This window comes from Ranitomeya imitator, chromosome 9, assembly GCF_032444005.1.
Source record: "Ranitomeya imitator isolate aRanImi1 chromosome 9, aRanImi1.pri, whole genome shotgun sequence".
Lineage (NCBI taxonomy): Eukaryota > Metazoa > Chordata > Amphibia > Anura > Dendrobatidae > Ranitomeya > Ranitomeya imitator.
In genome coordinates this window covers 20,696,863-20,710,004 of record NC_091290.1, presented here as the reverse complement: position 1 = coordinate 20,710,004, position 13,142 = coordinate 20,696,863, and the positions used below count along the sequence as shown (strand labels likewise).

Genomic DNA, 13,142 nt, shown 5'->3' with positions numbered 1-13,142 from the left:
TGAGCACAGCGGCCGGAAAGCAGAGCGGTGACGTCACCGCTCTGCTTTCCGGCTGACCGACGCTCACAGCCAGTGCAGGAGGAGTGCAGAGAAGCTGAGCGCCGGGGACAGACAGCGGTAGGTAAGTATGTAGTGTTTTTTTTTTTTACTTTTACGCTGGTAACCAGGGTAAACATCGGGTTACTAAGCGCGGCCCTGCGCTTAGTAACCCAATGTTTACCCTGGTTACCAGTGAAGACATCGCTGGATCGGTGTCACACACGCCGATCCAGCAATGTCTGCAGGGAGTCCAGCGACGAAATAAAGTTCTGGACTTTCCTCAGCGACCAACGATCTCCCAGCAGGGGCCTGATCGTTGGTCGCTGTCACACAGAACGATTTCCTTAACGATATCGTTGCTACGTCACAAAAAGCAACGATATCGTTAACGATATCGTTATGTGTGAAGGTACCTTAACTGAAGACAGATTTTATCTGTGAATTGAGTTTATTGAGAATTGAATATAAGACCAGGAGGAGAATGAAGCGAATTTTATCTCTGATAAGATATATTATATAGATTCTTGTTTTCATGAGTATTATAAAAATATTACATTGGTAAGGCTACGTTCACACTAGCGTTCGGCTAGTGTGTGTCGCGCTAGCGTCGGGTGACGCAGCGGCGACGCACGCGTCATGCGCCCCTATGTTTAACATGGGGGACGCATGCGTTTTTGCTTGTTGCGTTTTCCGACACGTGCGTCTTTTTTTTTGACGCTAGCGTCAGACCAAGAAAACGCAACAAGTTGCATTTTTCTTGCGTCCGATTTTCGTCAAAAAACGACGCACGCGTCGAAAAACGCAGCGTTTTTGCGTGCGTTTGCACGCGTTTTTCGGTGCGTTGCGTCGCCGACGCAGCGGCGCACAACGCTAGTGTGAACGTAGCCTTACTGTTATTGTTACTAGTTCAATGTTTAAGGATTTTAAAGTAAAGAATATAAAAATATATTACTGTGATAATTTACATATTTCTCAATCCTATAAATATGTTTTATGCAGGTCTGCCAGATAGCAACATTCAGACTGATCCATCTGGTGGTGCAATATCTGTTGAGTTTTCACCTTTTCATGCTTCCTACGGAGACATAGTGGCGTATGCTGTCGTTGTAACAACAGAAATGACCGGTAAGTTTCTCTCCAGAATACTATATGCTGAAGGGGGTTCTACCAGTCATTACAAGAGTCTGGGGTTTTTGGTGAGTAGGTGAGACAAGGGAGGGACACCCACTCGCCATATAACTATCTCAAGGGTGTGGCTGGCATAGTTAAATGTCCAACGGCTGTGTTTTTCATCTCTGTTTGGAGGAATGAAGTCTCCAGACGCAAGCTCTGGCAGGAGTTAACATAGTGTTAGGACTGGCGGAACGCACCAAGAAAGATGATATAGATGCGTTCGCAGTCCGGGGTCCACCGTGCAGGCGAAACCCGCTGCTAGTAAATGGCAGACTATATGGCGGTACTAAAAGTATAAACACTCGGGTTAAACCTCACCCAACGTGAAGAAAGCGATCCTGTTAAGTCACAGGACCGCGGTACCGCACATAGAGCGCGAGCAAGTAGTCAGCGAACTTAACCCCAAAAGGGATTGAAGTCCGATTAGACCCTTGCTGGCACAACACCGCAACTGGGTGTGAAAAGAACCTTAACAGTAATATAAGAGCACAAGAGTGCGTGCGATGCCGCACTGACGGACGCCACTAACCACCCAGGCTTGGGTATGGAAAGCGCAAGGCAAGCGCACAGCGCCGTACTGGCAGGCACAGCTAAAGGACGCTGTGATGTGTGTAACATACAGATGGATAGTGGGGCGCTAGAGAGCTACCATCATCCGCGAGCAATCAACAACTCTAGGGAGGGATATTTAGGAGCTTTCATCCATCGACATACATCCATCTACACACACACATAATAATTGTACACTAGCGCATGGCCGTGCGGTCATGCACAGTTTATATAGTTGCAGGACAGGAAGTGGCCACAGAAACTTTGCCCTTCCAAGACCTGCCAAGAGGACCAATGGAATGCGCTGCAGATCCTGAGCACATGACCCTCGATCTCCAACGGGAGATCTTGCCCTGGGCATGCTCAGTGTGCGCAAATAAGGACTTAGTCCCAGAGAAGTCCGCTCGCTGCTGACCAGCACTGACTTTAATGGCAGGAGCTGAAGAAGCAGCAGTAACTCTCTGTACAGAGCGAGACCGAGCAAGACGCTGGGACCGACGTCCCTGCTGAGCAGACTCCACTGCGGCTGGATAGGAATGGGAGACCGCAGCGGAGACGGCCCGAGATTCCTCCTGTGCAGAAGTGGGAACTCGAGACCTAACACATAGTAACATAGTTAGCAAGGTCAAAAAAAGACATTTGTCCATCCAGATCAGCCTATATTCCATCAGATCTACCTCCTTCTAAACAACCTAATAACTGTAAGACACAATATTATTACGCTCCAGGAAGACATCCAGGCCTCTCTTGAACCCCTCGACTGATTTCGCCATCACTACCTCCTCAGGCAAGGAATTCTGGAGTTGAAGTGTGTTGCATCCCATAGGGCTGGAGCCTTACTGGGAAGGACTGTTTGTATAGACTTTTTATTTTCATTTATGCCAGAAAGGCTGTTTTGTGTTATTACTTTGCTTTGTGGTTTATGAAGCAATAAACCACCCAGAGACTTTAATACGAAGGGTTCCTGTGTCTACCTCGGGGAGCAGCTGAGTGAGTCCACCTGCCGCAATATCCATACTAAGTACATCTGAAGGAGGTTTAGGTCCAAGAGAGGTATAACATTAGTATAGGGTACTAACTGAATGAGATTGCCTGGTCATGGCAGATGAGCTTACACATTGTGATCCAAATCTTCACTAAAAAAACTCACATTTAAATTTGTAGTTTATACAAGACTTTTGCATATAGACTACTTGGGAATTCTGAATTAATAATGGGAGTCCCTTTTTAAGATCCTCACCTCTTAGCCAGACTGCTAAGTGTGTAGTAAAAAAGGAAGAAGATGGTGGAGGAGCACAATTTATTAAGAACACACAGTGATGGTTTGCTGCTTTCTACATGAGGGTCCTTCTCACTTTCTGTGCCTATTATGGTAAATTAATGTAAATTTTTAATTTTCCTATTTAGACGACCGCCCACCCGATGGCATTTTATCTAAAACATACGATGATTTTAAGAACAAGCTAACCAACATTTATGTCACCTACATCCTCGAAGAAGAATCGATCATGAGTTTTGCTCAGTCAAAAAAGATAGGTGTTCGTGTGGGTGATGGAACAAAGACTCATTCTTATTTTAATGGTCCACTGGATCCCCAGTTACAGTACAGGTACTATCACTATATATGTAACATTAAAAACTTCAGAGAACAAGACGTTGTTATTTTTATTCCAATTCTTTCTAAGTACTGGTAGATTGTATTTATAAAGATAAAAACAATAATAATACATGGTGAAATAAGTAAAATATATTGGTTATTTCATAGGGGTGCAGAGGTTTAAGCTGTACCCAGGTCTTGCTGCCTGGGGGGCCTAGAAGATATTATCATAGACAGAAAGGGCATCAAGATGCAGCAAACCCATATAATAAAGATGATGGCAACACCGATGCACAGTAATGATGAGACAACCACTCACAACCTACCAATTCATAAAGGGGGTGATTGCTTATTAGTAAAATTGCAACTTCTAGCTATGAATGTGACAGTAAATGTTTTTACTTTGCCACTCCTTTAATAATCCTCACTATCTACAATAATCATCTTCTGATTTTCAGGGTCAGCATCGCTGGCTTTAATATTATCCAGTATGACCTAACCACAGACACCATCATTGAAGATCAATCTATGGTATCTTTCACAGACTACATGGGTCCTTACTCTTTAACAACTGAGACAAGTCTAACTTCCTTTAATACAATCTCAAAAATTGGCTCAGTCGAATCTACTTACACAGGTATATGACCCATAAACATATATATTATTTATTCATTTTCTGTGATATAGGAGGCATTGTTTTTTTGCTTTACTGCATAAACTTTGAAATCAGCGTCAGCTTGGATGAACACCATTTTATTTGCATCTCATCTCTATACAATGGCTGTAGGAAAGAAGTATGGTATGCTCAGAAACTCTAGAGATCTTGTGGCTCTCAAGGTCGGGGGCTACAGTCAACTGTGTTTTGTGGATAGATGATCAACATGTTTTTACTCTTAAGTCCTTCTAAAGCTGAAATTAGCATAAAATCAGTTTTTAAGGAGAATGAAGTATAGCAAATAATATAAAAATATGATACTATGTTAATTTACAGGTTCACAACCCAATGAACATGGTGTAATATCTGTTGAGTTCTCACCTTTTCATGCTTCGTATGGAGACATAGTGGCGTATGCTGCCGTAGTAACAACAGAGATGAACGGTAAGAGCTGTAGGATGTCCCTGGTTGGGGACTATATTCTTATGGCAATGTAAAAGCATTCACAAGACAGCCTGTGAGAAGTGATAACTTCACTCAATGAGAGGCATAGTCCTTAAACTTTACCATATTTACAGTTTTTGGAACACAGTTGTTGCAAAACAAAAAAATGTACAATGAACAATGTTCAGGCCACATTTCAGCCTCCATAATTTCCCTCACACTCTGCAATGGAACTCTTCCTCCGTTAGTTCACCTCCGGACAGCTCTCACCCTTGCCCATGCACTCCATGACAGAGCTGGCTTTTTCTTACAGCTTTCTCTCTCTAGCACATCCTTGGCCTACAGGGACAGCTCATTTCATAGAGCGGTCTCTTCCTCCACTCCATAAGTGGGCAATGCTGATCCTGCCCATCACAGTCAGAGAAGCGCTCAGAGGTGATTGCTATGTTATACAAGTATACAGTTTGTGTAGAGTCCTAGACATGGCAGATGGGCTCACACATTGTGACGAAAATTTTCACTAAGAACATCACATTTAAATGTCTAGTTTAAAACACTCTATACATACATATTATTTAGGAATTCTGAATTCATAGTGGGGGACCCTTGTTTAGAATCCTCATCTCTTAAGTGAAAAATGGTTATAATGAGCACCTCTTTATAACCATTCATATCCTTTATAAGATTGCTGCCGTGTATTAGAAAAGGTACCAGGTAGTAGGTGAGCCCAATTTATAAGGATTGTACCATCATGGTTTTCTACCTCTAATGTTATGAGGGCTCTTGTCCCTTTTGTTTCCAGTTATGTAAAAAAATGTAAACTCCTATTTCTATTTTAGCTGACCAACCACCTCAGGGGATATTATCGAAAACCTATGACGATTTTAAGAACAAGCTGACCGACACCTATGTCACCTCCATCCTTGGGGAAGAACTGATTGCAAGATTTGCGCAGTCAAAAAAGATAGGGGTTCATGTGGGTGATGGAACAAAGACTCATTCTTATTTTAATGGACCACTAGACCCCGAGTTACAGTACAGGTACCCGCACTAAGTTTTTAACTTTAAAAGACAGATTTTGGAGATTTTGGTTCCAAATTATTATGCAAATATTTTTCTTGGATTTTCCTAAATGGTTGGTGCAAATGACAGTCAGTCTAATAAAAGTCATCACCCGTTAGATTATACATCGAATTTTATTGAAGAAACCTCCCAATGATAACAGTATAATCTCCAAAATGAATACAAACTCACAATGCACTGCTCCAAATTATGAGGCACAGTAGAATCTCTAAACATTTGGTTTTAAAGAACTGAAAATGCTCATTTGTGGAATTTGCAGCATTAGGAGGTCACATTCACTGAACAAAAAAGCTATTTAACTCCAAAAACCTCCTAAGGGTATGTTCACACGTTCCTGATTTCCCTCCTTTTTTTTTCAGGACTGAAACCGCAGCTCTTTGCAGAAAACGCAGGTCCTTTTTTTGGTGCTTTTTTGGTGCGTTTTTTTGATGCGTTTTTTTATGCAGTTTTCTATGCAGAGTCTGTGTGTTTTCTAGGAAGTTTTTTAGGGTTAAAATGGCTGAAAATACCCTAACCCTACCCCTACCCCTACCCCTAACCCTACCCCTACTCTAACCTTAGTGGAAAAAAAAAAATTCTTAATTTTTTTATTGTCCCTACCTATGGGGGTGACAAAGGGGGGGGGTGTCATTTACTATTTTTTTTATTTTGATCACTGAGATATAACCTATCTCAGTGATCAAAATGCACTTTGGAACGAATCTGCCGGCCGGCAGATTCGGCGGGCGCACTGCGCATGCGCCCGCCATTTTGCAAGATGGCGGCGCCCAGGGAGAAGACGGCCGGACGGACACCGGGAGGCCGGGTAAGTATAAGGGGGGGAGATTAGGGCACGGGGGGCATCGGAGCACGGGGGGGGCATTGGAGCACGGGGGGGGGGGCATCGGAGCATGGGGGGTGGGATCGGGGCAGCCACACTCCGCCCACGCACTTCCGCCCGCTTCCCCGCACTTCCTGCTGCAGCGGTTCGGCACCACAAACCGCAATAAAACCCGCAGATATATTTTTGATCTGCGGGTTTTACTGCGGGTTTGACCTCACAATGGAGGTCTATGGGTGCAGAACCACTGCGGCTCCGAAAAAAGAAGTGACATGGTACTTCTTTTTTACCGCGGCTATTCAGCGCGGCTTTTTTTCCCGATTCCCGCATCATGTGCACAGTGGTTCCTGTTTTCCATAGGGTACATTGTACTGTACCCTGCATGGAAAACAGCTGCGGAACCGCAGCGGCAAAAACGCTGCGGTTCCACAGAAAAAAACGCACTGTGTGAACATGGCCTAACAGGCCAAGTTACATGTTAACATAGGACCCTTCTTTGATGTCACCTTCACAATTCTTGCATCCATTGAACTTGTGAGTTTTTGGAGAGTTTATGCTTGTATTTGTTTGCATGAAGTCAGAATAGCCTCCCAGAGCTGCTATTTTGATGTGAACTGCCTCCCTCCCTCATAGATCTTTTGTTTGATGATTCTCCAAAGGTTCTCTATAGGGTTGAGGTCAGGTGAAGATGGTGGCCACACCATGAGTTTATCTCCTATTATGCCCCTAGCAGCCAATGACTCAGGGGTATTCTTTGCAGCATGAGATGGTGCATTGTCAGCATGAAGATGATTTTGCTCCCGAAGGCATGTTTCTGCTGTTTAGACCATGGAAGAAAGTTGTCAGTCAGAAATTCTATATTCTTTGCAGAGGTCATTTTCACACCTTCAGGAACCTTAAAGGGCCCTACCAGCTGTTTCCCCATGATTCCGGCCCAAAATGTGATTCCTCTACCTCCTTGCTGACGTGGCAGCCTTGTTGGGACATGGTGGCCATCCACCGATCATCCAATACTCCATCCATCTGGACCATCCAGGGTTGCTCATCAGTAAACAAGACTGTTTGGAAATTAGTCTTCATATCTATCTGGGCCCACTGCAACCGTTTCTGCTTGTGAACACTGTTTAGGGTGGCAGAATAGTAGGTTTATGCACCACAGCAAGCCTTTGAAGGATCCTACACCTTGAGGTTCGAGAGACTCCAGAGGCACCAGCAGCTTCAAATGACTGTTTGCTGCTTTGTAGTGGTATTTTGGCAGCTGCTCTCTTAATCCAATGAATTTGTCTGGCAGAAACCTTCCTCATTATGCCTTTATCTGCATGAATTCTGTCTGTGCTCTGTTTCAATCACAAGTCTCTTCACAGTATGATGATCACTCTTAAGTTTTCGTAGAATATCTAATGTTTTCATACCTTGTCCAAGGCATTGCACTATTTAACGCTTTTTAGCAGCAGAGAGATCCGTTTTATTTCCCATATTGCTTGAAAGCTGTGGCCTGCTTAATAATGTGGAACATCATTTTTAAGTAGCTTTCCTTTAATTAGAATCACCTGGAAAACTAATTATCACATGTGTTTAAGATTGATTTCAGTGATCCATTGAGTCTTGAGACACAATACCATCCATGAGTTTATTTGAAAAACAAAACAATTAAATCTTTATGACACTTAAATCCAATTTGTATAATAATTTGGAATATGGTGTATATAATTATATAATATTTTGAATGATAATAAAAGTAGACCCATTTTAGAGAGGTGCATTGGTTACAGTTGCATTCAGTCCCTGCTGCCTGGGGGCTTCTAGAAGACAGAACATATGGTGCGCGATGCTAGAGAACCCCCACAGGTTATGCATTGAGGTGAATGACTTCACGATACAAATGTGAATGAAATAGCATTTTACTTTGGCACCACTTTCGCGGACAACACTAACTACAATAATGTTTTTCTGAATTTCAGGGTCAGCATCGCTGGCTTTAATATTATCCAGTATGACCTAACCACAGACACCATCATTGAAGATCAATCTCTGGTATCGTTGACAGACTACATGGGTCCTTACTCTTTAATAACTAAAACAGATGTAGCATCTGTTAATACAATCTCAGAAATTAGCTCTGTGGAATCTACTTATACAGGTATAGGAGACATAAATATATCTGTAACTTATTCATTTTCTGAGATACTGGATGCATTGTTTTTTGCTTTACTGCAGTAGATATATTTATAAAGCAGACACTTTCCCTTTTTTCAAGAATATTCATTAAATGGGTTTTCTGCTTCAATATGAATAAGGCCTAATCTCTGTAATTGGAGCATTAGGTCACGCGATATGAGCATGGACAACGCGTCACATCACATGTCCCTAATGTTTAAAGGTTATATACTCATTAGATTAAAGGAGTTGGCCACTTTATCTATACTTTAAAACTTGTTGGGGACATGATTTTGTGTATATAGTAATATCGTAGTATAAATAGTAATTATATAGTATTATGACAAGTTTGTCTCCGCCAAATGAAGCCATCAGCCTAGTTCTAAGAAGAACACCTCAAATTGGAAAGTTGCTTTTCATTTGGAGGAGGCTGATTGACTGTTCTGGTCACAAGTATAGATGAGCGAATTTTCTCGGGTTCCCTCTTATTCGGCTAAGTCTAGCGCTTGCCGAATAAGCTGCAGTGGGAAATCAGGCTTCCTGGATAGCACCGGCCAATCAGCTGATCGGCGCAACAGCTGCATGATTCGCGGCTGTGTCACAGTCACAACACATGCATGGAGAGCCTGTTTGTTGGGCTCTCCATGCATGTGCTGTGATAGTGACACGGCCACGACACATGCAGCTGCAACCATCCACCTGTCTACAGGCTGAAGGAAACTAACGAGCATTGTACTTGGATGTCTGCATCAGCCCCATAGACTTTAAAGGGAACCTGTCCCCCCCAAAATCGAACATGAGATAAGCCCACCGGTATCAGGGGCTTATCTTCAGCATTCTGTAATGCTGTAGATAAGTCCCCGATGTATCCTTAAAGATGAGAAAAAGAGGTTAGATTATACTCACCCAGGAGCGGTCCCGGTTCTGTTCTGGTTCGATGGGCGTTGCGGTCCGGTCTGGGGCATCCCATCTTCTTACGATGACATCCTCTTCTTGTCTTCAGGCTGTGGCTCCGGCGCAGGCGTACTTTGTCTGCCCTGTTGAGGGTCAAGAAAAGTACTGCAGTGCGCAGGCGCCAGGCCTCTCTGACCTTTCCCGACACCTGCGCACTGCAGTACTTTGCTTTGCCCTCAACAGGACAGACAAAGTACGCCTGCGCCGGAGCCGCAGCATGAAGACAAGAAGAGGACGTCATCGTAAGAAGATGGGAGGCCCCAGACCAGACCGCGACACCCATTGGACTAGAACAGAACTGGGACCGCCCCTGGGTGAGTATAATCTAACCTCTTTTTCTCATCTTTCAGGATACATCGGGGTCTTAGCTACAGCATCACAGAATGTTGTAGATAAGCCCCTGATGCCGGTGGGCTCACCTTCGATTTTTGGGGTGACAAGTTCCCTTTAAATGCAGTGGTAGCTTGGATGACCAGAACACTATTTGCTTTCCATCTGTATAAAACAACTGCAGGGAGGAAGCATGGGAAACGCAGAAACAGTACTATCCACTATATATACGGTAAAAGCAAAAAAAATATTATGCCACATTAATTTACAGATTTTCAGTCCAATTAACTTGTTTTATGCAGATCTCTCCATAGGTCTATCCGATAACGACATTCAGAATAACCCATCTGTACTCCATAGTGCAATGTCTGTTGAGTTCTCACCTTTTCATGCTTCCTATGGAGACATAGTGGCGTATGCTGTCGTGGTAACAACAGAGATGAATGGTAAGGGATAACTCTATGGTGTATGTGAGGGGAGCGCCGGATGGTATATAGCTGCTGTTTATACAGTACTGTAGTATAGCACTGGTTGGGGACTGTCTTGCGGCAGGGTGAAATTATTCTCAAGACAGTCTTTGGACTTTACTCAATAAGAGGCCTAGTCTTTAAACAGTGCTTAACATTTTTACAGTTATTAGAATATACTATACAGGGTGGGCCATTTATATGGATGCACCTGGGTGGGCCATTCATAAAGATACATCCAAAATGGCCAACTACAAAATGGCCTCCATGGTCACCACCCATCTTGAAAAGTTTTCCCCCTCCCATATAATAATGTGCCACAAACAGGAAGTTGATATCACCAACCATTCCCATTTTATTTAGGTGTATCCATATACATGGCCCACCCAGGTTTTTCCCCATATATGACCCACTCTGTATACTAACACATGTCAGGCCACATTTCATCCTCCAGAATTTCGCTTACACTACATTCAGGACTCTTCCCTTCCTCAGTTCACTTCCAGAGCTCTCACCATTATCCATGCACTCCATGACACATGGCTTTTTCTTTCACAATAGCTGTCTCACTCTCACATTGTTGGCCTACACGAGCAGCTCTCATCATAGGCTGGTCTCTTCCTACACTCATCACATTCATAGAGAAGATCTTCACTCCTTAACCTGGATAATCACATGATATTCATATGAATAGGAAATAGTACTATTTGATCAAATTCTTGTCTGCTAAAAACAAGCCCACATACAGATTTGTAGGTGGAAAAAAACAAAAAAAACTTTATGGCTCCTGGAATATGGCAACAAAAAAAAGATTAAAGTTGTGCAGAACTAGCAAACATAAAATCTGGAGGGGGGCGTGAAAAAGTGGGGACGAAACATGCGTTGTGGTGGAGGGACGCAGCTCGTACACCGCACACACACTAAAGGTAATATTCTATGACTCTTAGCCCTTTTTCTTATGTTGAGTAGCAGCACGTTATGCAGGCACATTGACTCATTTAGGCTTGTAATGGTGGCATGTTCCTTTAGCAAATAGCAGTGTCTCAGGACATTGAGGCTGTTGCCTTGATACATCTGGGCCTTGATACATCTGCATGCATTCAAATATATGCCACTGACCAGTATAAACCTACTCAAGCACCAGCAATTTAAGCATTCATTTTCTTTTGAGGCTTTTTATACTGGCCATGATAGGCAAGCTACCTCTATTCTTTCGATTGTTAATGTGTACTTATCATTACAAGGTGTGTGTTTAATGGGGTCCTTAGCCAGCAGCGTCCCTCACATTAGAGGCATTTGTTTTGTTTCAATCATTTTCTGTATGTCTAATTTAGTGTTTAAATTTAATAAAATTGTTATTTTTTTTATTAGTTTTATTCTCTTGTGCATTTTTGGCCACTTCTCTCTCTCAGAGTAGAGTGTTTAGTGACACAGATGGGATTTATTACCTCTTAGCCCTCTGTTGACTGAAAATGAAAAAGTTGGGACTTTCAGATGAGAATAACACAAAATGCATTTTAGTAGATAAAGTGTATTTTTTTTGTTCATGACACCGTAATTCTTATGGCCTGCATAATAAAGTTAACATGTCACATGGTGAACGCTATAAAACCAAAACCCCAAGAAACAGTGATGGAATTGCTATTTTTTTTTTTCAATCAACACTTCCCCAAAAAACTTTACTATACCCTGTGTGCTGCAGAGTTTAAGGGCTTTTCTTATCACGATCTCTCCATTAAGTCTGGTGAAAAAACGTTAATATATTTGGAAACGCCACTCGTCAGAGCCGTAGACTGTAATGGACTGACAAAGTACAATTATGAAACGTACAGTATGTCGTACATTTTCGGAGAAATGTTTTATAAACATTATGACCTCCGGTATCGGAGCTTTTAAAGCAAGCAAATAAAGCACACCATTTAGAGAGCTGTGTTTTACAGTGGTAGAATCTGTGCGAATCATATTGGTCAGTGAAATGGCATATCTAACTGGTAAAACTGCAATTTTTCAATTGCACAAGATATTGCAGAATAATTTCTGGAAAACAGTGATGGGTCAGAATGACTGCTACGCTCCTAGCCCTGAGCCAAATAGCAGTTTACGTTCACTTATAGAGTATTGGCATATATGAGAGAAATTGTGAAACATGTGTTTGGTTCTTTTTTCTTAAAATGAAAAAAAAAAAAACTTGCCTGAAAACAAAACATTATTGAGAAAAATATAATTTTTCATTTAAAAATTGTTTAAAATTCTTTGAATAGTCCTTGTGGTCAAAGTACAAACTGTTCTCTTAGGAGAATTCTCTCATTTGTATAGCTTTGAAAATAGGTCACTATTTGGCAGGTTGTGCTGTTCTGGTATTTTAGGGGCTCGGCAATACAGACATGGCCTACGGAGGGAATCAGCGCTTTGGCCATATTTTATTATTATTATTATTATTATTATTATTATTTATTTATATAGCACCACTGATTCCATGGTGCTGTACTATTCACATTGGCACAAGGTTCTTGTAACAAACAGGGAACACTTTATTAAATGTCCAGAAAACAGTCAATCATCACAACACAAAAATGAATTAACACTGATTTCTTTTTTAGCCCTGCCAGGTGCCCACACAGCAGTTTATAACCACATATGGGGAATTACGGTACTTTGGAAAATTACGTAACAATTCTAGTAGTGGTGCTTTTCCTCCTAACACATGTGAAAAAGAAAATGTTGGCACTAAATAATCTTCATAAATTAGAAATAATATTCGTTTTCACACCTCATTCGATATTAATTCTAAAACAAACCTGTGGGAAAATAGTCGGCACATGTAAATTCCTTGAAGAGTGCTGTTTTAATTGTTTAAATTAATCTCGACTTTGC

General features: G+C 42.0%; 1 protein-coding gene across 6 annotated transcripts in view; it reads left to right on the top strand.

The window, feature by feature from the left end:
• LOC138648709 (uncharacterized) overlaps positions 1-13,142 on the top strand; it is a 131,407-nt gene that overhangs the window by 22,450 nt on the left and 95,815 nt on the right. For 4 of the 6 annotated variants that reach the window (XM_069738536.1, XM_069738538.1, XM_069738535.1 and 1 more), the window contains exons 13-19: positions 1,039-1,164; positions 3,169-3,370; positions 3,817-3,995; positions 4,350-4,457; positions 5,297-5,498; positions 8,322-8,500; positions 10,104-10,247. In XM_069738536.1, the coding sequence (XP_069594637.1) occupies positions 1,039-1,164; positions 3,169-3,370; positions 3,817-3,995; positions 4,350-4,457; positions 5,297-5,498; positions 8,322-8,500; positions 10,104-10,247 (1,140 nt within the window). The remainder of the gene's footprint in view (positions 1-1,038; positions 1,165-3,168; positions 3,371-3,816; positions 3,996-4,349; positions 4,458-5,296; positions 5,499-8,321; positions 8,501-10,103; positions 10,248-13,142) is intronic. The other 2 variants (XM_069738540.1, XM_069738541.1) reach the window with 2 other exon arrangements.